Below are 27,140 nucleotides of genomic sequence, written 5' to 3'. Positions count from 1 at the left end.
CCCGGGTCTGCCTGAAATTGCATGGGATGGTTGAAGCAGACAAGTCTGCCTCGCAGCTCTGCTGCACTTCTCTAGGATTCAGTGGAGAAAAGGGTGTCATTTTTGGTAAAATACCTGAGTAGCTAAAGAGCTGAGAGATAGCTGTGTAGCTAAAGAGCTGTGGAGTCCAGACATGCTGCCTGGAGTGGGCTAGTTGTGACTTTTGGATGTTGCTGCTGCTACCTGCAGTCTAAGGACACCTGAGTGCATTGACCACCTGGGTGCCTGAACCTTTTGGGGAGGGAAGGTGAGAGCCACACAGTAAGAAGGTCTGTTTGTGTGCCTGCTGAAATAATGAAAAGCTGTCCTGGCTGTGGTGACCTTCTCTCAAGTCAAGAGAATCTTCCATCCTGAACGGAGCATCCACAGCCCGGGGACACATATGGGAGAAATCACATGTGTGACACTCGTATAACAAGTGTTTCTTCTGGGGTGGCATTCAATGGCTGCTCAAGAGCAGCACCACAGTCCTCTAGGGCTGTTCAGAGGGGATGTGAAGAGCCTTCTCTGACTGCATGAAACCTAAACACATTGAAGGTCTTGAGAGGTAGGGCCTGGCAAACTCAAGCTGACATCGCCAAGTACATCCTTAGCAGGAAGAGAGTGACAAAGAGCCATAATACCACTTGTAGATCTTTCAGGAAAATGTGAGGCCTAAAGGAATAAATGAATAAAGGAACAAGGACAGTCAGATGGGGAAAAAAAAAGAGAAAAGAAGGCTCTGAAATGCAGCAAAAAAGGAGAGACTGAACCTGTGATTCTTCCTTCTCTAGTGGCATTTAATTTCCCCTTCCCCACTGTGAAAATGACAGAAACGAATGGGCAACTTCAGTAAAACAGAACAGAAAGAAAAAGAGAAGGCAGCAAAAGCCTTAGAAATGGCTTCACACAGGAAGAGGTACCCCCAGCTCCATCAAATAGGCATGATCCTCCACAAGCACACACAGGGGTCAGTGGGTGTTTTTGTCACATGAATTTATTTTAAGTTCGAAAATAAGTTTCTAATAAGTTAAAATGCTCAAAATGTGCAACAGGGCAGTGAGCAGGGCAGTGCAGGGAGAGTGAGAGAAGAAGAGAGTGAGCATGGGGGGAAGAACATTGTCAGACTGCAGGGGAGATGGATTCCAGCCATGTCCTGCATCGAAGTGTTCCACCAGAGAAAGCCAGAGAGAGAGGCCATGAAGGAGGGGCAAAGATTGGGACAGAGATGTGGCACCGAAGCAGGCGGTAACTACTGGCTCAAATACTCCCAATAGCTCCAAAGCATCTCTGCTGCTGGCCACCTGACTGCAGTGGTGAGTCTGCCTTGCCCTGGCTGCAGCTTCCAGCCCCTCTGCAGGTACAGAGCTCCCAAGGTCCCCTGCACTGCTCATGCCGTCCCTAGTCCCTCCTGAGAGGCGCCCATCTCTCGCTGCGCGGCACACAGAGTTTCATCCTCCCGTGCAGAATAGCCCAGATGCCCCTGCTTCCATCAGCACTCCGTTTGCTGGATCTTCCCTTTCTGGTTTGCCTCCATGGACTTCCCTGGCACATTGACTGCAAACATCCCTTCCAGAGCTGGGAAGGCAGGAGTCCGTGCCTGAAAGGGAAGAGAAAGAGGCTACATCAGACACAGGAGAGACTGAATGGCACGAGTCTGGGCTTCTCGTCCCACTGCTTGCAACCATAAGGCTCCCATTCCCTCCCAGAGCCAGGGAAGAAGACACCCTCTGAGACATGCAGTTTCTTCTGGGGAAGGCTGGCTCAACACGATCCTCCCCCGTGATGTCATGGACATAAGGAATAGCAAAGACAGGACATGACTAAGGGAGAGCAAAGATTGATCTGGGCAAAGGCCAGGCTGCTGTCAGGTTTGATGGTATGTCAGATTTTGTAACAGCTTTTCAGAGAGAGGTAATAAAGGCACGAAGGCTTGTGCAAAATGAGATAAGAACAAATTAAAGACAGACAGACCACTATCACAAGTGACTTTCTAGAGGGTGAAAAAGAGGTAGATCTCAGGGCTCCTGATAGCAGTGTAGGGCTACACACAGACAGCACAGCAAGAATGATGAGGTTAGTTAGAGCATGGCACGGTAGGTGTGATATCAGCTAAGGAGAAGGGACTGGAGTCTTGCTGACAGATTTCTGCCAGGCTAAAGGGAAATGAAAAGCACAGGTCCTCAAAGACCAGTCATTATTGGCACAGAGAGTGTGAAAGCGCTAATGAGTTAGGCAGCTGACAAAGCTGAGGAGCCTCTTTTGGAAGAAAAAGGATGAGAATATCGTGCAAGACACAGATATTTTAGGAGAAGGGAGCACTAACCTAAATGACAGGACCAATGAAATGCAACAGTACCGATCAGACATTGATAGGATCGGGGAATTGGGGTAGGAATTCCTAACGTGTGGGCAACAGCCCATCGGGTGTGCATGATACACCACAGGGAGCATCCAGTTTCCAAGCAGCGCAGGAACAGCAAGTGCAATCTCAGAGGATGCCAGCAGAGAGAGGGAGAGAACCACAGAAGAGCTGGTATCTCTGCTCGAGGCACCTCATCTGCACTCTGGCGGAGGACGAGCCCAGCGGGGAGTCTGTGCAGAGAAGGGTGTGAATCATGGAATCAGAGAATCAGAGGGTGGCTGGGCTTGGAAGGACCTTTGGAGAGGATCCAGAGCAACCCCCCTGCTAAAGCAGGGCCACCCAGAGCAGGCTGAGGAGCACTCATGGATAGGGGACCTGTGCTGCCACATGGCAGCCTGGCTCGCTCAGCACAGCAGGACCATGAGGGCATATGCAAATACTTTGGGGAATGCAAATACTGGCGGGATGACAGCATGAGCAAGCAGCTGGACATGCAGGTATCCTATTTTCTGCTAGCTGGGGCTTTACAGGTACACTGTCAAGGGATTCCAGTCCAAGGTTATGGGCCAGAAAGGTTGGTTCTGATCACTTTGCCCTGGACTTGTACACTTTGGAGAGTTACACAGAAACTGTAGATTTCTGCCTCGTATTATCCTTTACCATCAGTGCTGATTAAGGATGGATGACGAAGAACCTGTCACGAGCTGCTCTTGCACTACCCACAGTGGTTTTTTAAAAATTTCCACCTTGCGTCTTTTGTGATGCTGCCTGCCTTCAGTCTCTAGCCACTGGTACTCACTGAGACTTTTCATCAATTTTGTCACATCCCTCGCCTTCAGCTCAAGGCAGTTTCAAGGCTCCCAGCTCTTTCACTAGGGTAAGCTCTTCCCAGCTTATCTCACTCTGACTGCCCAGCCCCTTCCCCACTAGAACTGTCATCATGGGCCCTTTCCGTGAGGCTAAGTAGGAGGCAGCTGCATCACAGCCACTCCCAGAAAGTGTCCCTTGTCTGCGAAAGGAAACCCTGAAGGACGACTTTGCCATGTAATTAATTTGCAGAGCGGTAATATGAAAACTGCAGAGAATTGGTATGACTTGTTGGCACGGGTTTTTCCAGTGACGTGCTGGGGAAGGATTAGTCCTGGCCTGGTCTCGGGGGTCATAAAGGCGAGGTACAAGGTAGAGTTTTCAGAAGACAAGGTACTGGAACAAGCTGAGCAAACGAAGGGCATTAAGTTGCCAGAAGCTGAGAGTGAGCTAAGGTGTGAGGGCTGAGCCAGAAACAACAGCCCTGTATCAATATTGGTGTCTGGGCACCGGCAGGCACTGATACAGAACAGGAGATGGTTACATTAAATCATCCAGCTAAGGAATGAGAGAGAGGACATCTACTGAAGCCTGGCAATTAGCCCTCCTCTGCCACAGCATGGCTCAGCCTTTGGGGGAATAAACGTGAAGCATTTCAAAGCCGGGCTGTGGTTGTCCCTTTGGAGGTTTTCTTCCTTCTCTGAGGTGTCTGACCTGTCCTTGGAGGAGTGCCATGTTTAGCCAGACCTGCCAATGCCCAGGGTACAGCTTTCCCTCTGTGTCCACGGCATTGTCAGCAGGTTGCTCCAGCCCACACCTGCTCTGGCCACTGTGTCCCCAGGACCTTCCACTGCTGTCTCTGGAGTAATCTGGGGAAGGTCTAATAAGGGTGGATGTACAGGAAAAAGAACAGAAATGGGGTGATGGACACTTACCCTTTTTTGCAGGGCCAGAGCCACAACACAAGCGGCGAGCAGGAGGAAGAGGGTGAGTGTGAGCCCAAAAGTAACCTGCCCACTTAAGAGAGAGGGAGCGCTGGAGACCTGGGCACCTGTGAGGAGGAACCACAGTTAGGAAGGGAGGGATGGCTGGTTTTGCACCGAGGAAAGGCTGGGACTGCACAACAACAGGCAAAATAGGAAAGAGTGCTGGGAATTGGATGGAGCAGGCAGCATGAGGAACTGGTGAAAGCTAAGAGAGAATGACAAGAAGATGGGATCCCAGTGGTCCAAGGGGAGAAGGACAGGATGAGGTTGAGAGAGGAAAGCTCTCTACCAGAGAGCTAAGTAGGGTGAGAAGAAGAGGTCATTTGCAGACCCATGGGGGACAGTACCTGTGATCTGCAGGTCATACTCCACTGCTCCCAGTCTTCCTTCTGGGCCATGCACACTGCATTCCCAGGTGCCCATGTCCTTTTGTGACACTTGGGGTATCTCCAAGGTAGGTCCCATCCAGGAGCCGCGACCCTCCAAGTTACGGGGAGAAGGCACAGCCAGCTGGCTCTTAATGGGGGCTGAATCAAGGTGCCTCCACTGGAAACTCTCGTGTCCCTGGGAGTGCGTGAGGCTGCAGATGAGCAGCAAACGATTGCCCTCAGAAACCGGTCCTTGGATGCTCGGAGTCACTGTGGCAAAGGAAAAAAGTAACCTCAGGAATGACTACAGGCATGTCCACATCTCTACCTCATCCATCCTTCTCTTGTTGCATCTCTTCTTTATTACTTCCTCTAAATCATTTTCTTTGTCTTTCTCCTTCTTAAGAGGAATAACCAAGTCACCTAGGAAAAGCCCTGTTTCCAGCAGAGTCCAACGCAGTGGAATGCTCTGAGCAGAGATCTTGTTTCCTGCCCTGGAGTGGGAACCCATGACCATTGCACTGACAGGTAGGGAGGTTTATCTGCACTGAGGGACCCCAGGTGGGTGAAGCACTTCCCAGTCTCTCCTCTCACCTGTAACCACAGCCAGGGTCACGTTCCTACTGATTGTCCTGCGTCCCACAGAGACAGTGCAGCGGTACTGCCCCGCATCGCCTGGCCCCACCGTGGGGAGATGCAGAGGGAAGCTTCTGCTGCTCGCATTCGGGGAGATGCCCCAGTCTTGCAAATGTCCTCCTGCAAGGTGGCTCCAGTGGGCTGCCACCACACTCATCCCAAAGGCGCTGGGAAGGTAGCTCAGACTGCACGGTAGATCGGCTGCAGAGCCAGCTGCTGCATAGACCACAGGGTTGGTTGGGCCGTCAAAACCTGAGCCACGGAAAGAAGACACTGTGGAGTGGTGCCTGGAAAGAGCTCCTCAGAGAGGTGATTGACCTGGGAAGCGAGGACAAGGTGGGAGCTGGGAAGCTGGGGCCACTGGGGTTAGTCAGTCACATCAAAGGGATCAGCTTGGGGATGCTGAGGTATCAACACAGAGCTTGAGCTCACCTAGAATCTGCAGGTTGAATGTGGTAGAAATTATCTCCTTGTCAGAATACCGAAGTTGGCAGCGCCAGGAGCCCGCATCACGCATGGCTGGACGGAGGACGGAGAGAGTCCCGGACAAGGAGCAGAAGGTCCTGGAGGTAGGGCCCAGGTGCTTGTTGTGGGACCAGCATGTCTCCACAAGGCTGGCCCGATGGCTGGAGTTGCAGCTCATCAAGAGCAGCTCATTTTCTATCACAGGACTGGGTGGGCTGAGGGTTACTGAAAAAAGAAGGTTTTGGGTGGAGGCGTGAGCTAAGGTGATAGGGAGCTACCAAACCAGCCCTTTGTGCCTGCGCTGTCCTAACTTTATCCCTCAGGCAGCTCTCCCTTCAGAGCTGAGGTCAGACAGCAGGAAACCGCACTTTCCGGAGGGTGCTGCCAGTACCTGCCCTGTCAAACACGGCATCCCCACCTTATCCCACCTTTATGACCTCCCCAGTCCTAAAATCAACATTCTCCAGGTTTTCCATCCTCTCCTACCTGTGATCACGCCCAGCTCCACGTGGCAGCTGTGGACCTCTGTCTTGAATTTGACCTGTGCCTCATACAGCCCAACGTCCTCACTCCGGACGGGGACGATCCGCAGGGAGAAATTGCCATTGCGCAAGGTGGAGTCCTGGAGCGACACCCGGGGCTTCATGCGCAGTGCTGTCTTCTGGAGGCCCGAGTACCCCAGTTCCAGCACCACGTGCGGCTCCTGGTGCACACTGGAAGGAGGACAAGTGAGCAGCTCATGCCAGAGGCAACTATGACATCAAGGGTCAGGGCAGGAAGGAGGGAATATGGGGAAGGAGAAAAGGGTCTCAAAGGGCCTCCAACCCTCCCATCCCCCCAGAAGGGCTCATATGTCTCTTTTGGCCCTGGCATACCTTCCCCCATGCCGCCTCCACAGCACAGATATCTTGTCAGGCAGCTGCTTTGAAGTCTCCCTCGTCTTTCTGGGGCTCAAGTGGCAGGGCAGCAGGGCTGAACTCCCCTCTCTGACCCATACTTTCTGCTCCCTGCTCCTCTCCTCTGATAATCCTGGTAGGATGTGGCCAGCTGTAACAAGACGGAGAGTTGAGCAAGGAGTGGGATTCCATATTATCCCGCTCCAGGGTGCGCATGCCATCTTTGCCAGGGTGGGTTAGAACACAGTATGATATCTGGCCACCTTCTGTGGAGTTGGAAGGGCAGAAATTCTCCCTTCCAGTCTTTCCAGGGGTCAAGTCACACCCAGACTCAGATTACTGAGCTACTCTGCCCTCCCCAGTATGTTCAGCCCCTCTTACCAGTGAAAGGCAGCAGAGTGAAGGTGAGGAACAGCACCAGGGACACTTGTCTCATGGTGGCATCCAGGAGAGGGGCTGCTTCTCACTCAGGTCTGTGCTTAATCAGGTCCCAAGCTTGAAGAGATCAGCAAAAATGAGGCATGGGCCTCATAAAGAAGGTTGTTAGAGTGGGTGGGTGAGCACAGAGGGGTCAGTGGGATGTGCTCGCTCTCACGCTCTCATGCTCTCTCTCCGATCAAAGCATTTCCCTGAATGCCTTTATATTGCAGGTGGACAGCAAATTTCCTCCTATCACCAAGAGGATGCGTCACGACCAAGAAACCAGTATGAGCCTGAGGCACGTGAGGGCAGAGGAGGGAGGGACCAGAGACACTGCTCTAAGCATCTTTTAGTGGAAAGTCTTTGGGTCGCTCTTGTTTTTCTTAAAAGTTTCGCTTCTATATAGCCAGTGGAAAAAGTGTAGAAGACACTTCCCAGCAAGTACCCTTCATGTTTTTCTTTCATCTCTTACCTTTTTTGGTTTGATCTTCCCGTCTCTTACAGAGTCTCTCTAATTCTTTCAGGGCTTTTGAGAACATGTTGGTCTTTTTTCTGCCGTTCTTTCTTTTGTTGTTTTTCTTATGATGATACTTGTTTTTTTTTCCTTCTTTAATCTTTCAAATGTGCTGATTTCTTGGCTTTTTCTCACTGGTCAGTTCACAGGCAGCATGAGGAAAGGTTTATGCTAAGCTCCAACCAAGACACATGTGACTCATCAGTCTAGAGTCCAGGGCTGGTATGGAACACAGCTGAGGCGGTCCAAGGAGACAGAGGAGAGCCCCCAGAGAGAGAAAATAAGCACTGAAAAGAGGGGCTGCATGCTGTGGCACTCTGAGGGGTGTGAGGAAGGAATCTTCCTGCTCCAGCAGCTCTGGGGGAAACCCACTCGAGCTCATGTGCTAAGGGGGCTCATCCTAGCTCCCGTGCAGCTGCTGACCTTTGCACAGGGCAATACATTTCCATCCATGTGCCTCATCCTGGGGCCCCTTTTTGTCTCAGAGAACCCTCACTGTTGTGGTTCACAGTTTCCAGCAACCCACTGGCTGTGACTCTTTCGGACTTATCAGCCCTTTGTGATGGGTGTCAGACACCCAAGCCCCTCACTGGCTCATCCACCGAGGGCTTGGGCTTTTTCTGAGGCTGAGGGAAGGGAGGTGACTCATAGTGGCCGCTTCTTCACTCTAGAAGGAATTCTTGCTTGCTCTCTAGTTTTCCTCAGCTGCGTGGTGAAGGTGGAGGATAAAAGAGAGCCAGTGCTGTGCTTTCCTTCAGCAGACCTCTGTTGTAGGGACAGCTCTCAGGTCTTTCATCCCATGTGGCTTTTCAGCCTCCTGAGTAGTGGGACTCGTGTACAGGCACAACCTTGTGTGCCTCCGTGCCCTTGAGGGACTGCTCTGTAGTGACCCTTCATGCCCTCCTGTGTGACACAGCCCAGGGGATTGCATGAGAGAGGAAGAGACAAGTGAGGATGGGGGAGAACTTGTGACAGTTGCCAGGAGGTGTTTTTTCCTCCTGTTCAAGAAAAGCAGTTTGTGGTGACCAGTTCAAGCAGAAAACATCAACGTCTCTTTCCCTTGAATCAGCAGCGCAAGAATGGTGTGAGTGTGTGGGTGAAGACGAGAGAGAGAGGAGGGAGTTGGAAGTGTGGTGGGGAGACATGTACAACTCCACAGTCTAGCATCCTTTTCTCCCCTTCTCCCGGCTTTTTTTTTGGGGATACACCAAGCTCACAGCTCTCCCTTCATTTCAACCCTCCCTGCACTCATAGCCTTGGCACCCTGGTGCCGTCCCCCCCTCGCCGCCCAAAGTATCCTTAGTGTACTCTAGGAAACGCTGGTCTCTTGCAAGGACCGGGAAAGGAGAGGACGTGTTTCCCTCCTGCTGCCGCTTCCCCAAAAGGCGGTCCCAAGGGACCGATGGGCAGCCCGGGAAAACGACAGGCATTGCCTGGCACCGGGAGGGCATCTGGGGCCGAGGGCTCGTTGTGCTGAGCGAGCACGTTGTGAAATGAAGGTTTTGGAGGCGCCGTTTTACTCAGCACCAGGCTATCTTTAGCAAAGCCTCGGTGACGTTTCTCTCTAACGACCCATTTTAAATGCTGACTGCCTCGAATGGCATTTTCGTCATCTCCCAGAACAGGACCCCGGTGCAGAGATAACAGTGACCGGAGAACGATCAGCACGGGAACGGCTTCTCAGAAGTGCCTGTGTGGGTCCCCTGGGCGGAGAGGCTGGCAGGCACGTGTGGGACTCTGGCAGAGCCATGGGAGATGACAAGCAGCTCCACAGGGAGTGGCCAGGAGCAGGGAGATGGGAGCCCAACTTTTTAAATGCTCCTTTGGCTATGTCAGGCATTGGTAGCTTCAGCCAAGGTCCAGGCGCACCCGCTGCACAAGCTTAATGCATCGCTTTGTCCGTCCCGGCACATCCTACAGATGCAAACTGCCCTTAGCAAGAAAAATAGGAATAGAAAACACCGTTCTGCAGTATGACTGAGTTAGTGTCGCTGAAGGAATTTTTCACCGTGTTTCCAGATTGCTGTGATGCCGTGCTTTTCTCTGAGAGATTCCGCCTTCACGTTTTGGCCCTCGCAGCCTCAAGTCTGAAGGTGGTCACAATCTTCTGCTTTATGCTGACTTTCTGAGGTGCTCCAGAATTTATTTGCAGACTGTGGCTGATCTAAGAGACCACGCCGTGGCTCTTAGGCTGGGTTATCAGCTGCTCTGGGTGTTCCTGAGATAGAGTGCTCGACAGAAGGACCTCGTGTAAAAAACGTCCTGATTGCTGTTTGCCCAGCGCAAAAGCAAACACGGCGAGCAAAAACAAGTTACTTACTAATAAGAGATAACTAATAACTCCGTGGCAAGGGACTGTAAACAAAAAGCAGCCACACCTGGGGAAACAGAAGGGAAAGTCTGGCAAGGATGTGGTGTGAGCAAGAGCTGCTGGGCAGGTTGGTACTCAACAGGCGCCTGCACAGGCAGCAGGGTTTCCAGTGATCAGACTGGAATTTACTGCAAGACTTCTGGCACTGGCTGGGAAGCTTAGGGAGCTAAAAGAGATCTGAGGTCAGCTGCAGAGGGGAGGGAGTGGAGCTGCCCCTCTCTGGGCACTGGGGACAGATGTAGTGGTTCCCAAGGCAAAGTCGCGTTGCTGCAGTGGGGTCAGGCAGCAGAACGCCGAAGCAGAAGGAGGCAGTGCCCACGTCTTGGCAGGCTTTGTGTGAAATGCACAGTGGGGAAGCGCATCGAAATAGCACCCCTGGGGTAGAGGGCCACTCCATCCACACAGAGGGCCATGGTGGTTTCTACCACGGCACCAACCTGAGGTGCATTCTGTGTATGAAATTAGGGGTGGGCACAAACTTCCTTTTTTGAGGGAGGAAGTGGCTGCTCCGGTCTTCTTTCTGTGCCTCCGTGATGCCTAGAAGCAGCAAATTATCCCCCTAGGGGCGGGGTATACCACATGTCAGAGGGACCCATTCACCTGAGGTGAAGAGGATTGGAAAGGAGAAAGTCCACGTCACTCAGCAGACCTGGGTGAAACCAAAATGTGCCCTTGCAAAAGTCCTTGGAGTAGGAAGAGTGACTGGATGCCTGACTGGGAGGATTTTCTGAAAAGGCCTTTTTTTTTAAGAGGGTTTGCTGGATGGGCAGTGCCTGAGTCACCACGGGTCCCTGATACGGTGCTGAAGGGAGTCTAGCAGTGGCCTGCTTCCCAGAATCCCATGAGAACACCTTTAGGAATGCAGAGCTTCATGGGGTTTTTGGACAAAACTGCAGCCTCTTTCTACAGTGCTAAAAGGCGAGCACCCTTTGTATGACAATCCTCAGCAGACAGCAGAATATCCCAGAGAAACCTGAATTAGAAAGTCAGGAACAGCACTGGGGGGTGCTGACTGAAGCCGTGGGCTGCATTTCTGCTAAAAAAACCCTGGTGATTTAATTACTGAAGAGAATCTGTGGCATTCATGGACATATTTGGCAGCTGGCAACTTGTATCTGGCCAGCATTCGCTGGAGAAGCATGTAACTATTCCCTTTCAAAAGATCCTTCCTGCAGGAAAGACGAGGTGCTGCAGGATCCTGTTCTGTCGTCCAAAACTACCTGTGGAGATGGTGATGGCTTACCGGTGCCTTGGCCAGTATCGAGTTAAGTGATGTCTTTGATGCCACAGCCCCTGTGTTTTGCAACACAGGGTGAGGTGGATTAACAACAAAAATCCATGCAGCAGGCTAGGTTACCCTTTGACTCATCTCTCATTGCAGCATTCATGCTTTTAATCCAATGGAAAAATATGCAATAGCCTCACAGACATCCCAGGGCTGCAGTGGGTTTTCTCAAGAGCAAAGAGGTACCCAGGAGCTCAACACGTGGTGGCAAGGTGGTGTCAGGACAGGCTGTGAGGCTGATGCTGGATGTGCAGTGAAGCCAGGGCACCCAGATTCCCCCAACAAATTGCAAAAAAGCCCCTTCTTAGGTGTGGCTTCTTTGGTTTTCGGTCTCTTCACAGTTTTGCAGGGAGACTGTACAACTTCTTTTTCTGGAGATTTTTTGGCCTGTGAGACCTCCAGAACAGCTGTGGGTAGCGTCTGCTGGTCTTAAGACGCAGCAGCAGATCTGGAGGAACAATAATATTTCTCCCAGTGCTGAGAGAGAAAGTTTGATCCACATATTTCAGGCTCCCATCCCCATTTCTGCTGCTTCTCTCAACTGACAGTATAGAATCCCCTCAGAGAAGAATCAACACGAAAGGATGTTCCTTCTGCTCCTGGGGCTCAAATCCTTTCTGTGTCCCACTCTGGGAAGTGCTGTGTGTCTCTCCAACACAGAAGAGGCACCTTGGTCATGTCTCAGATGCTGTTGCTCAGGGCACGGAGGGGTCTGGCTCTAGGCTTAGTTGCATGTGTCCTTGGGAGCTGTGAAAAGTAGATCTGAGCCATGTGCTGGGTTTTCATGATGCATCATGGCAGCAGAACAGGAGCCTGTGTCTCACGGTGCACTGGATCTCTGGAAGCTGCAGGCAAACACTTGGTAAATAGTGAATGTGTTCTTTCTTTCTTAGTGGGAAAGCAAGATATGAAAAAGTGTAGGGTAACTAAAGGAGCGTGTGATGCTATGAGAAATCATTTGCAGAAGAGTACAGCCACAGGGAAGGTTGCTGTGGGTGATGGCACAGCAAGGAAGAGCACAGAATAGTCCTGAAGAGAATAAAGTCTCTGATTTGGTGATCCCCAGCCACTTCGCTCTGAACAATAAATTGCTAGGGAAGGAGACGGTGCGTTTTTAAACTGAAAGGGCTCATTGTAAATCAAAATGGATTTATTCCTTTATAGTTCAGTTTTCAGCTGGATCAATTCTCCGCTGCTCATCAGTATTGACAAAAGAGAGGCAGCGGGAGAGAGGAAAGGGAGGATGGGATTGCCCCTCTTTGCAGCACTGTGCATCTGTGCTGGGTTAACAAGACCGTGCGCCAGACTGCAATTCAGAGGGTGCTGGCAGCTGAGTTCGTCTCTCAATTTCCTCTCCACTTGGCACCTCGTGGCAGGTAGCACCCTGTGTACTTCTGTCAGACATCTTCTACCGCCCCACTAAGGAAAAGCCCCACAAAACCAAATAAACCCACTTGTTTGTAAATCACAGCGTCACAGGAAGATTCAGGTGGGAAGGCACCTCTGGGTCTCCACTCCACCCCTCTGCTCCCAGCAGGGTGATTCTCAGACTAGGCTGGGTTGCTCAGGGCCTGGCCCAGGCGAATCCTGAACGCCTCCAATTGTGGGTAATCACTGCTCGCTGTGCTCTTGCCTTTAGCACTGCAGAGAGACCTCGCTGGCTCTGGAGTACCCCCGTTCTCACCGTGCTGGAAGATGACTGCCACACACGACAGGCTTTCTTGGTGTAAGGGCTGACCCTTATTCACCCTCAAAGGAGGCTGTGGCCAAAGAGTTGGAACTATAAATGGACTTTAAAATTCCCAAGGAGGGGTGGGGGTCTCCTGTGTCACAATGAGGGCTGAGAGAGATCTGGGTTCCCAGAATGGAGAGCAAACTAAATATTAGGAAGGTCTGCCAGGAGCTGGTCACTGAGGTTCAGTTGAGATGACATGGAGTAAACGTGGGTTTAAGCTTGATTTTTTTTTTTTTTTTTTTGTGGTGCCATTTATAATTTTTCCTGGTTCTAAGAAGTTGCTGTTTGCAGACATCGGATCTCATTCTCCAGAAGGAGCACACGCTGAGCAGCGTTCTCTCCACTGTAACAGGTTTCTCCGCCAGGTTCTCCTCTGCAAGCCACAAAAGACCAAAGGGCTCCCTTGAGCTGCACAGCATGTGAGAGAGTAGAAGATAAAGCAGCTAATGCTTTTGTGTCCTGTGTAAATACTTCAGACCCTTTGCTGATGAGATGAAAGCGTCCTAGAAATTCAGACTATGTGAGCTTCCAGTGCTAGGCTGCCACAGGATTTGTTCAACATCTAATGCCCGTGGATGTCTTATACTGCCAAAACATGGTTAGGAGGGCTTCAGAGCTCTGCAGGTGTGACTGTCTCTCCTGGCATGGTGCATATACTTGGCAAGGTTAATGGGAAGCCACTGCCTCCTACGACCCCTGGTAGAGTCACACTTAGAATTCAAACATAAGGTTCTGCGTTGAGGAACAACGTATGCGGATCACACTTCCAGAACAGAATACAGTATCTTGGGAAGACAAGACTCCAGGGAGGGAGATAGATGATAACATGCTGTATAAAATGGGATCTCAAAGAGTGAACAGATTGTGTTACCTCTGTTTACAGCACAAGTTACTGGAATGTGTCCATATTTCAAAAAAGGATGTGGAAAAACGGAAAAGGATTTAGAAGAGCAGTAAAAAAAAAAAAAAAAAAAAAAAAAAAGTCTCACTTGAGAGCCCAGGGACCTTGCTTTCAAATGAATGAACTTGAGGTGTTTGACTTCTTCTACCTAATCTGAAGAAAACAGCGGTGAGCTCAGGCCACAGCTTTACTGCAAACAAAAAGAAATTAATTTTACGTGTCACAAAGATGGTATAATTCTTGTTAGAGGATGATGTGGAGGCCAGGAGTACAAAGGAGTTCAAATACAGATTGGGTTATTTGTGGAGGATCAGTTCCTCTCTGGCTTTCAGCTATGCTGACCTGGTATGAGTGGCAGCTTAAGATGTCCTTGACTCTTGCACAATCCATTTTTGGTTTGTTGTTTTTTTTTTCCCATGAGCGGAAGATGTGAGCTAAAGGCAGACTCTCCACTCCAACAGAGGAACACAAAGATGACCAGCGGCTCAAAATCAACCCCCAAAATCTCTTTGGAAAAGAGGTGCATGTTTCTCACAGAAAGGCACTGACATGAGAACTCTTGTCGTGGCCTCTTCACCACCTGCAGACTGTTAACACGAAAAATGGTCGATGGCATTCCTCTTGCTCAGCCTAGGATATGGGGCTCTGCAGGATTAAGGAAATTGAGCCAGACAATCACCATCATAAGAATAAAACAGTATCTACTCAGACTTCTCCAGGCTTTCCTCTTACTCACAGCCCTGACTGGAGGGCCTCCCTAAGAGTTCGTGTGTGCCCTTTTTAAGACTCAGAAGTAAAAGCCAGCTTGTCTTGCTCTGTAAGAGAACTCCAGCAGAGGGAAACAGTGGATGAGCATGACTGCTGAGCCGAGGCAGATAAGCCACAGGGAAAAGGAAGGAAAAAGCTCCTGGACTCAAATGAAGTGAGGTGGCGGTGGCATGTGGGTGTGGGGACTTTCCCCTGAGTTTGGCAGGGACTGCCTGTTTTTTCCCTAGCTACAGGTGCTCAGAGGGCTCATTTGTTCCAGCCCTGAAGGAGATACAGGGGTTTCTATGTTTTCATTTTTTTTTTTTTTTAATTACTATAATTTTCTTCTGTTGCTTATTAAGTCAAAATAAAAGTCACTCTGGAGGACTGGTAACCCCAAGGGCTCTGTGTGCCCCCTGTCTGAACTGTAAAACCAGATCAGCTTGTGCAGAGGAGGAAATATGGGCAAGATGGTCCAGTCATGAGCCAAGGTAAAGTTCAGAAGACTTCATAATGGAAAAGGAGGCTACAGTCATGCTGGCACAAGAGTAGTTATTTAAAAGGGGAAAAAAATAAATCAAGCCAAGAGTAACAGCATTTCCTGGTCTGTGAAAAACAAATGTTTGGGGTCAATATATCAATATCAGAAGTGCTCAGAGTGAAGTGGCATACTCATTCAAGGGTCAGAAGATGATCTGGAAACCTTCCCAGGTTCTCGAGGGTGGGATTCCACCTTACAGCTGTTTTCATGAGGAATCCAAGAGATGCTCTTCCAAGCTTGCCTTCCTGTCTCAATGCCACAGGGAATGACAGCCCCTGGTTACACATTCACTGCCTCCTTCACTTAATTTCTAATAATATGGTCCTTCATGGGGTTCTAAGACAGACCAGTGTAAAATTTTGGTTTAAAAGGAGAAGGATGAGAAAATATGAGTGTGTAACTAGAACAGGGAATAACTAAAATTACTTCCATGGCAGATTCCTTCAGATAAATGCCTGAGCACGACTGAGGGGATGATAAACTGTGCAGAGGGTGGAAGGTTCAAAACTTTTTAAATGCTATTTCTGACGTGGGGAACTGAAGCTGTAGACAGAGAGAAAAACAGGGGCCTGCTTCCTAAGGGCGGGACAGTAAAACGCCAAGGCTATACCTAGGGATCCAAGGGATAAGGGAAGGAACACTACCGGGAAAGGGTCCAAAACCCATGTGCCTTTCTAGTGGAGGTCCCTTGGGCTTGCCTTGGACTCTCTAGGCAAAGGACCGCAGCTCCTGGAAGAGAGGGACATACACCTGGGTGTGTTCAAACCAACCCGTGGACACGCAGCCAAGACCAACCCGACCGTGGCTGACCACACGGGGACTCCTCAGTTCTCCAGAACTGGCGTGATCAGAGCCAACCCCGGTTGCTCCACGGTGGGAAGCAGCTCACAGCAATTTTCCAGCCGTGTATTCCCGGACACGTCGGGTTTGGTGCCACCAGGGGGCCCTGGTTCGGCGGGAAAGCTGTGCTTGGAGACCCCGGCCAGAGAGAAATCTGTCCCAGAGGGTCGAGAAAAGCAATGTAAGGTGCACGCTGCACGCCGAGGACTACCAGTCCGAGCCAGGTTCGGTTGTGCTGCCTTCTCTCCCAGGGTGCTGCTCTTTTTCAGCACAAGCTGAAAAACGAAAATCTAAAAACGAGTCTTGGAAAACGAGATCAGGGCTCAGCCTTTGTGTCCCGCGTTAAGGCAGAAGGGCTCGGTCCTGCTGGAGGTCACCCCGGAGTTCTCAGTGATAAGAACGTGTACAGCACTAAGGTGTTCTGCTGTACAGCAGCTGGGACACCACAGGTGCCACCACTCTATCCCAACTCCATGACACCTGCCTTCCTCTCTGTCTGCAGTCTGGAATCCCGTCTGCAGGCTTTTCACACTTGGAAGTAAAAGCAAAAGCAGCCCGGGGCGATACTGGGAACACCTATAGGGATCCTGCCACAGATGGGAGATTTGATCTGAAGTCAGGATTTGATCTGAAAGCCCTTTAAAGCGTAGAGAAACTGAGGCAGGACAGGATCCTCTCCCTACGAGAAACTAGAGTCAGCTTGGCACACCATTAGCAATGCTATACCGGAAAGCTTATTTCCGCAGCTATGGAAAGGGATTCACAGACCCTGAAGCAGCCTGTATTTTCTTTAGTTATGAGCAAAACCTCCTGACTCATTTGAATTACAAGACTGGCTTTTCCAAACATCCCTACTGAATCTTCTGTGGAATTTACCTTGTGAAGAAACATCAAATTCCCAGCTCAAATCTGGGTCCATATTTACCATGCTGCAGTCCTGGAAGCTCGGGAGGTTTGTTGGAACCGTATTCGATAGCTTCAGCTCTTTTCAAAACTGGATCTGACACAGGAAAAAAAAAAATTGTCAATACCAAGAAACTTCCCAAAAGAAAACAGCAAGCAGCTCTAAGTTTTCCAGTGGGATTTCTGGTGTGTTTATGGACAAGCCCACCTGGGGTCATGCTGGGCTCATGATGGGAAGTGCTGTACAGCAAAGACCTTTTTGTCAAGCCATTTGGATATGCAGCAGCAGAAAAGCTGCTGAAGGATGCTTCAGGCAAGGGGCTTTGAAAGTTTTCATTACAAATTATGCAGCCTAATAAATGCATCCTACAATGATGCATGAATTGTTGTAAGAGCAGGGAGAGTCTAAGCCATGCTCTGCCTGAGCTGCCAGTGAGGTATTTGCAGACACAGGTAATCGCAGGGCTCTGGAAACTGGCTATTTTTGCTACATCTTACATCCTTTACTGGTTCCAGGATCTTCTGTCTTGGATAGAAGGGAGCCCTGGTAACCTTATGGACTCAGGGACGTGATCCTTCATTGCAGGACACGTAGCCAAGCACCCTGCTGACACGACACCGCTGCGTGACTGAAGAGACTAAACTGAGAATGAAGCATTTTGTACCCAGAGAGGACACTGGAAAAGCTGACCTGGGCTTTTTTGAGATGCAGTGTTTCAGATGCATGGTAGAGAATGGGTACAATAAACGTCATTTCAAAAAACACTGGAGGCCCATAGAATGTGCAGCTCCTGCAGCCTCCTGGTGACAAGTAGCATCAGCCAGATGTCACCCACAGCACACACATGAGGCGTGCGCTGTTCTGCCCCCTTCCACGGGTGACGTGCAGCAAGTCACCGAGCCCTCTGCCGCAGCCTGCCTGCACAGGGACGCCCGGCGAGGTGTCTGCTCTGATACCCCAGTTCTGTGAGGCTCAGCTGAGGGACTGCTGTTGTGCACAGATACTTCCAGCTGGGACTCAGGCTTCCTGAACAGCCTGAGACAGGAAAGCATCTTCTTCTGTGTCTAGTAGGAAATGCCTCCCCACAAGAGCAAAGCTGTCTTGGTGGCACTACGCTGGGCCCGTGAGCCACGTTGTGTGGCTGAGACCCTTGAACACTTGGAGACCTGAGGTCTCTCCTCACCCCCTGTGACTGTCCAGGCTTTGCTAAAACCATAAAAGCTCACCAGGAAATAGTACTGGGTTTGCATGGCAAGGTTTTAGTCATGGAGAGGCTCCAAGGGTGGTTTCTGTGAGAAACCACTCGTGATGAACCGGCTGCAAATCCCTGCACTGCTGGAGGGGAGGAGGTAGAGAAAATTGGGAGTGAAATTGAGCCCAGGAAGAAAGGAGGGGTGAGAGGAAGGTGTTTTAAGATTTGATTTTATGTTATCATTATCTTGTTCTGAACTGATTATTAATAAATTAAATTTTCCCCAAGTCAAGTCTGTTTTGCCTGTGACAGTAATTGGTGAATGATCTCTCCCTGTCCTTACCTTGATCCGTGAACCTTTCTTGACGTGAGCCTTTACTGTATTTTTCTGTCCCCCATCCTGTTGAGAAGGGGAGCATTTAGAGTGGCTTTGGTGAACTTCTGGGGTCCAGCTGGGGTCAGCTCGCCCCAGAAGGAAACCCCAAATTCACCCACTGATGAGACACCCTGTCCATCTGCAATATGTCCTAAGCCTGAGCCCACACATGTAAACACAGACTCCTTCCCTGAGAAAACAGACTGGAGCAGCCACGAGCATGGCTGTCTTTGACTCCGTGTTTGAAATAAGGGAGAGAGGTGGGAGGGAAAAGTACACGGGCTTCTTAAGGATCTGGGAAGGCAAGTTGTTTCAGTTTCCCATATGGCATAAGGGAAGTGGCGAAGCAATGTGTCTCCTAAGCAGAGGGACTAAAGAAGCCCCTGATCCCAGGGGGAGCGGTGGGGGAGAGGAGAAATAACTGGTCTTCACTGTTTTTTTCAAGCTAGTGCAACAAGGTGATTTTGGACTTTCCTGAAGCAAGAAGGGTTTTCCTCCCAGACCAGCAGTGGCTGGAGGGCTCACATTTTCCAGCTCTGAAGGAAGGCTCATGACTCTGCCCATGAGTTGGTTTTGATTACACCATTGAATTAAAACTGGTGTGAAAGACAAAAGAAGCTGGATAGAGGAGATCATTTGCCTAAGGGGAAATGAGAAGGTGACAGCTGAAAGATACAAAGAACACTCATTTCTGGGCTCAGCACTTCAAAGCATCTTCAGACTCAGCTCACGTTTTCCACGGCAGGCCTCTGCTTCTTCATATATCACAGAAATTGGTACGTGTAAAGGGGCATCCCAAGATCCCTAGCCCAACTCCCTTGGTCACATCAGAGCTGATTCCAGAGTTACATCAGGTTGCTTAACCAGAAGCATCATCTGGTTTTATTCACCCAAGAAGGCAACGTTGTTGGTCACCTGCAGCAGCCAGAGCTGTCCTGGTAGGTTTGGCACACCTTTCACAACCACAGCCTTCAGGAGGTTTGCCCATCACTCTGCTGGGACCGGGTCCCACCTGTCTGGTGATTCTGGCCAAGGAGCGAGGGGTCACTCACTCATCCAAGCTAGGACGGGCACCCAGCTAAGACCTCATAGGTGGCTCTACCTGCTCTCCGTGCTGATGTCAGCATTTGCTTTTCCAGACCACACAAAAGGGCCATCAGAAGCAGAAATCGTCACTCTAGAGGGAAGTTCAACAGAGCCTGCAAAAGCACGACTGCAACACCTCCACAATTCCCTCAAAGCAAGCAGACCTGGAGGAGGAGGAGAAAGAAGGAAATCTCCGGCGCTGCTTGGCTGGCAGGATCAGATCTGCTGTAAGCCTGCAGCAGGTTCCATCGGAAGCAAGGAAGGGACAGATGAGGGAGTTCTGCCCCCAGCTGATGAGGTTAACAGATGGTCGCAGGAATTAAATGAAATGAGCGGAGAATTAGCACAGAGCCGAGAAAGGCGAGCAAGGCCCCGAAAAGGTACCATCATTTCTGAGGAATCACTGGTGAAGACAGGCTTTGTTCTTACCTTGCTGACACCAGCACGACACGACTGATCTCACTGTGGAAGAAGAATTAGGCTGAAAGACGAATAAACCTGCAGGCTCGGACACAAACCAAGCATGCAGGCAGGCTTGAGATGAAGTGCAGCACGAAGCCCTGCATTCTCAACTTTTTCTGGAAACCTCTGCAACTGCTTGCTGAACTCACTCTGTCAGCCAAAATACCACTGGATACAGCATGGATCTTTGCAGATCTATAGGAAAGGAAGAAACTGTGTGGTTTTCTGTTGTGATATTTGTAGCCCTCACCTCAAGTCAGACATGATGCCCTGCAGGTCACCAACATGAAAAAACCCCAAGCAGATATTTTTCTATTTCTCTGTCTCTAGCTGTATCTTCTAAATATCCACAGACAATGACAGAGGTGTTCAACAAAAAGGAGCAAGCGGGAAAAAAACAGTAAAAACCGTGGAATCAAGGGGCCCATAGAGACATGGAGAAATCCTTTGTCACTTCCCTCTGCCCTGCAGTATTTCCGTCAAAGGAGAGGAAGGGTGGCTGCTCACACTGCTCACAGCACTGGCCTAACAATCAGCTGCTGCCCCACTTCAGTCTGGAGGACTGCCTGGATAGAGCCAGTAGTACTGGTGTTGCATCCACACAGGAAGCAGAGATGGAATTATGCTTCCACAATTTCTCATTGGCTAGAAGGCTCTTAACTCCCCCTAGCCAGGCACTGCAGTGGTGGTGGGGAGGAAGTATGAAAACTGTAATCTGCCTGTGCAGAGATTGTATCATCCGCTGATAATTTTTCTTCAGTACCGAGCAGTAAATGCTGGCTGCCGAGCAGAAAGTTTGGGGAAGTCCTGAGGACTTACCCAAATCTGGAACAGAGACTAGAATCTGTAATTATCATAATTGGAGCAATGCTGGGAACACCAAATTGCAACAGCGCACTCGGAGGCAGGCGCAGGCCGGAGCAGCCCGCTGATCCCAGCGCCCAAGGTGGGAGCAGGAAGGGGTGTTGCAGGTCACTCCCAGGCAGCAGCGACCTGCTCCGGGAGCACGGCTCTCGGGGGAAGGTGCCCAAGCTGGCTGTGGCTCCAGCTGCCGGCAGCTCCGTGAGGAATGGGTGCCGGGGCGAGGTGCAGCGTGATCCCAGCCAGAGACACCCACGGGCAGCGGGGCCTAGGCCGCAGCCTCGTCCCTCTGTGCAGCCCTGCAGCCCGACGCCGGCGTTTGGAGAAAATGACAGCGGATGCTTTGCCCCTCTGGAGACGAGCGCGTGTTCGCGCTGCCGGTGTCTGATCCGCTGCTGCAGTCGGACAAGCACAAAGCCGCTGAGGCGCTCACAAAACTCGGTATTATTTACGGCTCCCGGTGGCTCGTTGCGCGGCTGCCAAAGTACGAGTTTAAAAAGAAAAAAAAACACGAACGGCAGCTTTAAAGGTCTGCACGGATAAAAAGACAAACGCTTGACAGCTCTCCCCAAGGCAGCTGGTGGGACAAAGCACTGAAGCTCTTGTCTCTCAGAAAGGCTCCCCGGTCTCTGCGGCTGGGGCTGTGAGTCACAGCCGAAGCCAGCCAGGGCAGGGGGCCACGGGGCAGCGTAAGGTGACAGCAACACCGGGCTGCAGCCAGCAGCTACAGCTTGGTTTCCCTTTCCCAACCCCTGCTGCCCAGCGCTGAGGAACAACAGCAGCTCCAAGAGATTCAGGACAGCCCTGGCGCTTTGCCCTGTGTTTGTGCCGTGCCCTCGCTGTAAGCTGCAGCGTGACAGGGGGAGCAGGACCCAAATACGCTGCCCCAAGGGGCCCTTAAATAACCAACAGATGCCCTTTGATCAGCCTCCGGCTCCCCTCTCCGCCCACCGCAGGGAGAGCCACCCCCTCTTCCCACAAGCCAACTCCCACCGACCCCCGCAGGATGTGAAGACACAGCCATCCACGCCAGCGGTTTGAAATATTTTTAAACGCTTTTATTTACAGTGCTTGTTGAAAACAATATATATATTTATATCTATCATCCTCGTGATGTCTGTGCCATAGAAAATGCTGTGGCTATATTGCCTTTAATTTACAAAAAATGGTCACAAGAAAATCTGAAGGGAAAAAAATGGAAATCAAAGTTTGGTCCCCAATTGTTTCTTTTGATTTGTTTTAAAAAAGCCTCCAAATTAAAAAAATACACAGCTCAGATGAAATTCATATATAAAAGCAACCCTTATCTTCCGAAAAATTCACGAGGGCCAGCTTGCTGTCATGTAAACTTTGAAAAAAAAGTAAAAGCTTAAAATAAATCTCGTCTCCGTGTGTCGCTTAATAGAACCATTATTTGCTTGTAATATTCTTTTGTCTTTGTCTCTCAGGGTTCAGCGGGAAAGCGGATGAGAAGAGGCCTAGGACTGGGGAACGCACCATGAGATCTGTGCCCGCACCTCCTGGCTCAGGGAGGAGCTCTGGCAGCAGGGCTGGGGAGCAGGAGCTCTCAAGAATCTCATACCAGTGACAAAAACAGGCGGGCAGGTGACAAGAGGACGGGAGGTGCTTTGCCACGTGAAGCGCCTGGCAAGGTTGTGTGCCCAGGAAACCATGAGATTCTTGAGGGAAGAGGAGCACTGGTAAGTGGGGTGCACTGATGGGATGAAGGGGACTGGGATAATTTCAGCTGGGGGATGTCATGGACGGGTTAGGTCTTTGGGTGAGAAGGGAACTGCTGTCTTTCCCATTTGAGAGCATTTCTAATCTTTCCTCATCTGAGATTGTGTGAAGCCAGAGGCTAACGGGCAGTGCAAGCACAGGCTGGAATGGAGGAGGAGAGATGGACGGAACAGGGGAGATGGGAGGGGAGGACTCAAGCTGAAGAGCCGTTTTCTGTCTTCTGTCTCTTTGGATCCACTTCATCCTGCATCAGCCATGGGGAGAAGAAAGAGTTACCATCAGTCACCACCCCAAGGTACATAACTTCTCCACAAAATCCTTTACCACTACTCTTTCCTCCATATGGGAATCTCTGTTAAGCCCACCCTAAATCCACACCCCTCCAAAGCACCCTGGAGCGCCTGACACAGCTGTTGTGTTGGTTGTAGTTAAGATGTGGACAGTTCCATTCAGAGGCACACCAAATCCATGCTGCTGCCTCCAGGAGGTGCACAAAGCTGAGGCTCACACCACCCCAGACAGACCCCAGGGTCCACCCTTACAAGTCCATCTCCTGGCATGAAGCCCAGAAGACAGAGGTAGTTCAGAGGTCATCGCCAAGCACAACCTCCAGCACCCTGACTCTCTCTCACTTAACTCAGCACCGTGACTGCTGGTGGAAGGACCTGGATCCTACAAGGAGCGTACAGTGATTTACTATCCCCTTGCAACATCAGATTTGTTTACCCGTCTGCTGCTGAAGCAATGAGACTCGAGGCCAATTTGAAATTCTCAGCAGCAGCATCCACATGGATTTGATCAACAAACAGCAAGTAGCTTCCTTTCATCTCCCCACCATTATTCTCACACTACTACTCACCTCCTCCTCCTCTGCAGATCGTTTCTCTGCGTGGCCATCCTGCTCTTGCCCATTCTCATCTGCTTCTAAGCACAAGCAAGAAAGGAAAATCATGGGTTAAACTGAAGCAGCTTTTAAGGGAATGTAATCTCAGTCAAGAGGGCTCAGAGGAGGAATTTCCCCCCACAATCCTCTATTCCTCTGCAGCCTCCTATTCCTTCAGTTTTCCCTACCTTCATCCTCATCACCACCTTCTTCTTCATCCACATCATCAGGATTCTCTTCATCATCCTCATCAGCTCCGTTCTCCTCATCCTGAACGAAACAAATTGGTCAGAGCAGAAGCTGGTGCCAAGACGACATTTCCACGTGCTCTTTGCTACGAGCATCATTTCCAGAGCTTCAGCCACTTCAGGTGTGCATTGAGTGCACTGTTACTCCGACACCGTTGTTCCCACCACCACCCCTGCTGAACACTCCTCCCAACCAGCCTTCCTCCACAAAGCCAATCCTTCCAGTCCATCCCCAACAACACGAAGCTCCTTGTCTCCCATGAGCCTACATCCTGATGAGCTGCCGCCATCCCTCCCAACAACCAAGGCGTCTCCTTGATTACAGGCTAATGACTTAGCCAAGGCTCATGGTACATCTGCTTCCAGATCCCTCCCGACCTCCATCAATCTGTGTGTTTCGTCGCTGTTCCTCCCCACACCTTCTCCAACACGCGCTCCTTGTGCGCCTCAGGAAACCTCAGTGGGCTCAGGACTGCATCTCCCGTTCCACATTCTCCCACTTGTTCTTGGCTCCATCCGCTTCTTTGACCTTTTTTCTCCCAGATGGGCTCTGCTGACTACACTAAGTCCTTCAAGGCTCATTCTCCACAATTACCTAAGGGCTCACTCTCCCTTTCCCTCTATGCCAGAGCTCCCTTGGCCTGCCCTCTTTACTAATCTCCCGTATTCCTTTCATATTCGTCACCCCACAGCGAACACAAAAACCTCCCCGACGCCACCAGATCTGTCTCTGAGAAGGGCCTCACCTCTACTATCTCCTTCTTCTTTTCTTTGTGGACTGCCTTCTCTTCGAGTTTTTCCTTCTTTTCTTTCCTTTCCTATATATGAAATGAGGTGCGGGGGGAGGGGGGGGGGGAAGGAAAACCAACAACATTCCGGCGGTCAGCGGCAATAAAAGACGGGGATGCCTAAACAAAGAAGGCTTGGAGGAGAGGCGGAATAGCGGGCGAGGAGACATATTAGGCGTTAAATCCGCCCGCCTGACAAAGGAAAACAGCAGCGATCGCGCGTCAGAGCTACTTTTAGCCCGCACACGCGTGCGGAAACCAGAAGCGGCACGGAAGAGTTTTAACGATTTATATTAAAAAAAAAAAAAAAAAAAAAAAAAAAAAAAAAAAAAAAAAAAAAAAAAAAAAGGCAACCTTGTCCGTAGGATCGAGGCGTTTCCGGACCTCTCTCTCCCTCCATTCCACCCCTCCCTCCTCCTTCCCCCGCCATCCGAGGGCCCGCGCTTTGTGTCCACACAACTTTCCTCCTGCTCCGCCGTGACACCGCTCCCCCCCCCCCCCCCCCCCGCCCCGCGCCCCCCCCCGGCTCCGAGCGGAGCCGAACCCAGCGCGCGCTCGCGCCGCCCGGCCAATGGGGGGCGGGGGCGGGGCGGGGGGCGCGAGGGCCCTCGGGCTCCCCCCCACCTCCGGCCCGCCCCCGCCCCCCCATTGGCCGGGCGGCGCGCGAGGGGCCGCGCGCGCGCCCCCCGCCGCCAGGGCGCCTCACGGAGCCCTCAGGCCGCCCCCTCCCCCCTTTCTTCCCCACGCCGAGCCCGTTCCCTCCCCTCCCGTGGGGAGCGCGGCCGGTTGCGAGGATGGGAAGAGGGGAGCGGGTGGGGAGGGAGGTGTCTCACCTTAGCGCTCAGCTCCGCCGGTGCTTCCTCGACGCGTTTTTCCGACATCCTGGCCCCCCGGTTGCGAAGGGAAGAGACCGGTGGGAACCGTGCGAGGGAGGGAGGGAAGAGAGCGAGGAGGGGTCAGCGGCCGGAGCGCAAAGTCCCAGCGGTCCGCAGGCGGCGGCAGGATCCCGCCCCGGGGGCCAAAGTACCAGGGTCTCCCGCGGTGGGGGGATCCGCCGGGGCAGGAGATTTATACAGCGCCGGTGACGAGGGAAGGAGGGACCTGGGGAGGGAGGAGAGAGGGACGGGAGGCGGAGGAGGGAGGAGAGAGGGACGGCCCGCTAGAACAATGTGCGTTCAGCCGCGGCCGCCCGGCAGCGGAGGCGCACCGCGGGTCCCCGCAAGGCGCCGCACGGCCCCGTCGAGGCCAGCCGAGAGCCCCGCTCCGCGCCGAGGTGCTGCGGCTCCGACGCGCGGCGTCCAGGGAGGGGAGCCGGGCCCTCTGCCCGCTGCACGCCCGGGGTGCCGCCCGTACAGGCTGGCTGGCTCTCCGGGAGGAATCCGGAGGAGGCGAGAAGCGGCGCTGCGGGGCCGTGTGGGAGGGCAGCGCTGGCGACACGCGGCCTCCTGCCTGGAATTTTCCACTCCAGCTGCCCGCCCTTCCTCCCGCTGGAAGCGCTCCCGGCGGCGGGGCTCCTCCCGCCCCTCCCCTTCTTCCCTCCCCACTTTCCGCCCCCGCCTGCCCGCCCGGCGCTGGGCGCTTTTCCCGCGCTCTGCGCGCGGCGGAGGGAGCGGGCGGGGCCTCGGGCAGGGGGTGGGCGGTGCTTCGCGGAGGGAGTGGGCGGGGCAGTGGCGGAGGGGGGGAGCGGATTAGCGATCGCATCCCCCGGTCCCCATATAAGGAGGGGCTGGGGCTGGGCCGCCTGATTGGGCCATTCAAATGAGCTCTCTGCCTGGCAACAGGTTTCCCATTGGCTGGCGGCGGCCGGGGGCGCGGGGCCGTTTGGTGCAGTGCGAGGCGAGAGCGGCCGCTGGCACGTGGGATGGCGGGAAGGCGCGCGAGGGCGCGGGCATCGTTCCGCTGGGCTCGGCTCCTGCTCGCCCGGCACGGACCGCCCGCTCCGGGCTGCCGGCCGGGCAGCGCACGGCGTGCAGCGCTGACCCCTGCCGCCCGCCTGCCTCGAGCACAGGCTGTGGCCGACCCTCTGTGGGTGCCTTCCTCCGGGCCGGGAAGGATCGCCGCTCAACTCCGAGTCTCCTTTTAGCCAAAGGTCCTTCCTGCGGAACTGCAGGTGGTGACTTGCAGCTGCAGGGATTTGTTGCTAACGAAACAGATGTTCCTGTAGCTGCGCTTTAGCCCGTTGTTTATCAGCTTGAGCAGACTGGGATGACTAAATTCCCTTCACCTTTCCCAGAAGGTTTGTATTGTCCTGCTCTTAATCACAGGCTCATACAAGAGAAAAAAGAAAACAAAACTGCACGCATTTGCAGGCCTACCTGCATACAGAACTCAGCGTGCACATGAGCACATATGGGTGTGCACGTGTACTCAGTCATTCTCGCAGGTACAAGGCAAGGTTATTAATCTGTCTGGTTGAAAAATGCACCAAGGTACACAAGCCCTTCTTGTCTTTTAGATACAAACTCAGCCTCTGTGCAAAGTCAGGATTTAGAGCTGATGCTTTTGAGTTTAATCGAATGTGTCTCAGTTCGAGCGTTTAACAGCAAAACCCGTCGGTGTTTGTGGAACAGAGGGCACTGAGTACATATCTCCTGAAGGAGAGTATGAAAGAAACTGGATAAATTATAAATTGTGTAATAGGGAGGTAGAAGGTCCCCACCTTGTCATCTCATCTCCTCCACAGCTACAGCTGCTTCTCTAATGAT

The 27,140-nt window shown here is 51.9% G+C and overlaps 2 protein-coding genes across 3 annotated transcripts; both read right to left on the bottom strand.

Annotated features, from left to right (window-relative positions):
- Nucleotides 1-1,031: 1,031 nt before the first annotated feature.
- Nucleotides 1,032-20,335, bottom strand: LAG3 (lymphocyte activating 3). Of its 2 annotated transcripts, XM_058419371.1 has the most exons (10): nt 19,883-20,335; nt 16,821-16,895; nt 6,923-7,068; nt 6,521-6,692; nt 6,132-6,358; nt 5,613-5,870; nt 5,139-5,432; nt 4,524-4,814; nt 4,126-4,241; nt 1,032-1,618 (listed from the first exon to the last, which is right to left on the bottom strand). In XM_058419371.1, the coding sequence occupies exons 3-10, from the start codon at nt 6,975-6,977 to the stop codon at nt 1,511-1,513; spliced, it is 1,521 nt and encodes a 506-aa protein (XP_058275354.1). In that variant the 5' UTR covers nt 6,978-7,068; nt 16,821-16,895; nt 19,883-20,335; the 3' UTR covers nt 1,032-1,510. The 2 variants fall into 2 exon arrangements, with proteins under 2 accessions (XP_058275354.1, XP_039911691.1); XM_040055757.2 differs by lacking the exons at nt 16,821-16,895; nt 19,883-20,335 and having other exon boundaries at nt 6,521-6,956.
- Nucleotides 20,336-21,812: 1,477 nt separating this feature from the next.
- On the bottom strand, nt 21,813-25,683 carry PTMS (parathymosin). The gene is made up of 5 exons (XM_040057165.2): nt 25,269-25,683; nt 24,394-24,465; nt 23,588-23,669; nt 23,376-23,440; nt 21,813-22,760 (listed from the first exon to the last, which is right to left on the bottom strand). Exons 1-5 carry the CDS (start codon nt 25,314-25,316, stop codon nt 22,710-22,712), a joined length of 318 nt encoding a protein of 105 aa, XP_039913099.1. The 5' UTR covers nt 25,317-25,683; the 3' UTR covers nt 21,813-22,709.
- Nucleotides 25,684-27,140: the final 1,457 nt, after the last annotated feature.

This window comes from Hirundo rustica, chromosome 2 (assembly GCF_015227805.2).
Source record: "Hirundo rustica isolate bHirRus1 chromosome 2, bHirRus1.pri.v3, whole genome shotgun sequence".
Classification (NCBI taxonomy): domain Eukaryota; kingdom Metazoa; phylum Chordata; class Aves; order Passeriformes; family Hirundinidae; genus Hirundo; species Hirundo rustica.
Note: the sequence above shows the minus strand (reverse complement) of the source record. Positions and strands in the feature narration are given on the sequence as shown.

Bases quoted from the DNA above. Each gene is read 5' to 3' on its own strand.
- LAG3 (XM_040055757.2), bottom strand. From the start codon at position 6,762: ATGGCATGCGCACCCTGGAGCGGGATAATATGGAATCCCACTCCTTGC. The intron at 5,871-6,131 runs GTAGGAGAGGAT...TTCTTTTTTCAG, and splicing joins GGAGCTGGGCGTGATCACAG to TAACCCTCAGCCCACCCAGT. The intron at 5,433-5,612 runs GTGAGCTCAAGC...TCCGTGGCTCAG, and splicing joins ATTCAACCTGCAGATTCTAG to GTTTTGACGGCCCAACCAAC.
- PTMS (XM_040057165.2), bottom strand. From the start codon at position 25,316: ATGTCGGAAAAACGCGTCGAGGAAGCACCGGCGGAGCTGAGCGCTAAG. The intron at 23,670-24,393 runs GTGAGGCCCTTC...TGTTTCGTTCAG, and splicing joins AGAAGAAGGAGATAGTAGAG to GATGAGGAGAACGGAGCTGA. The intron at 22,761-23,375 runs GTGAGTAGTAGT...TGGCTGATGCAG, and splicing joins GATCTGCAGAGGAGGAGGAG to GATGAAGTGGATCCAAAGAG.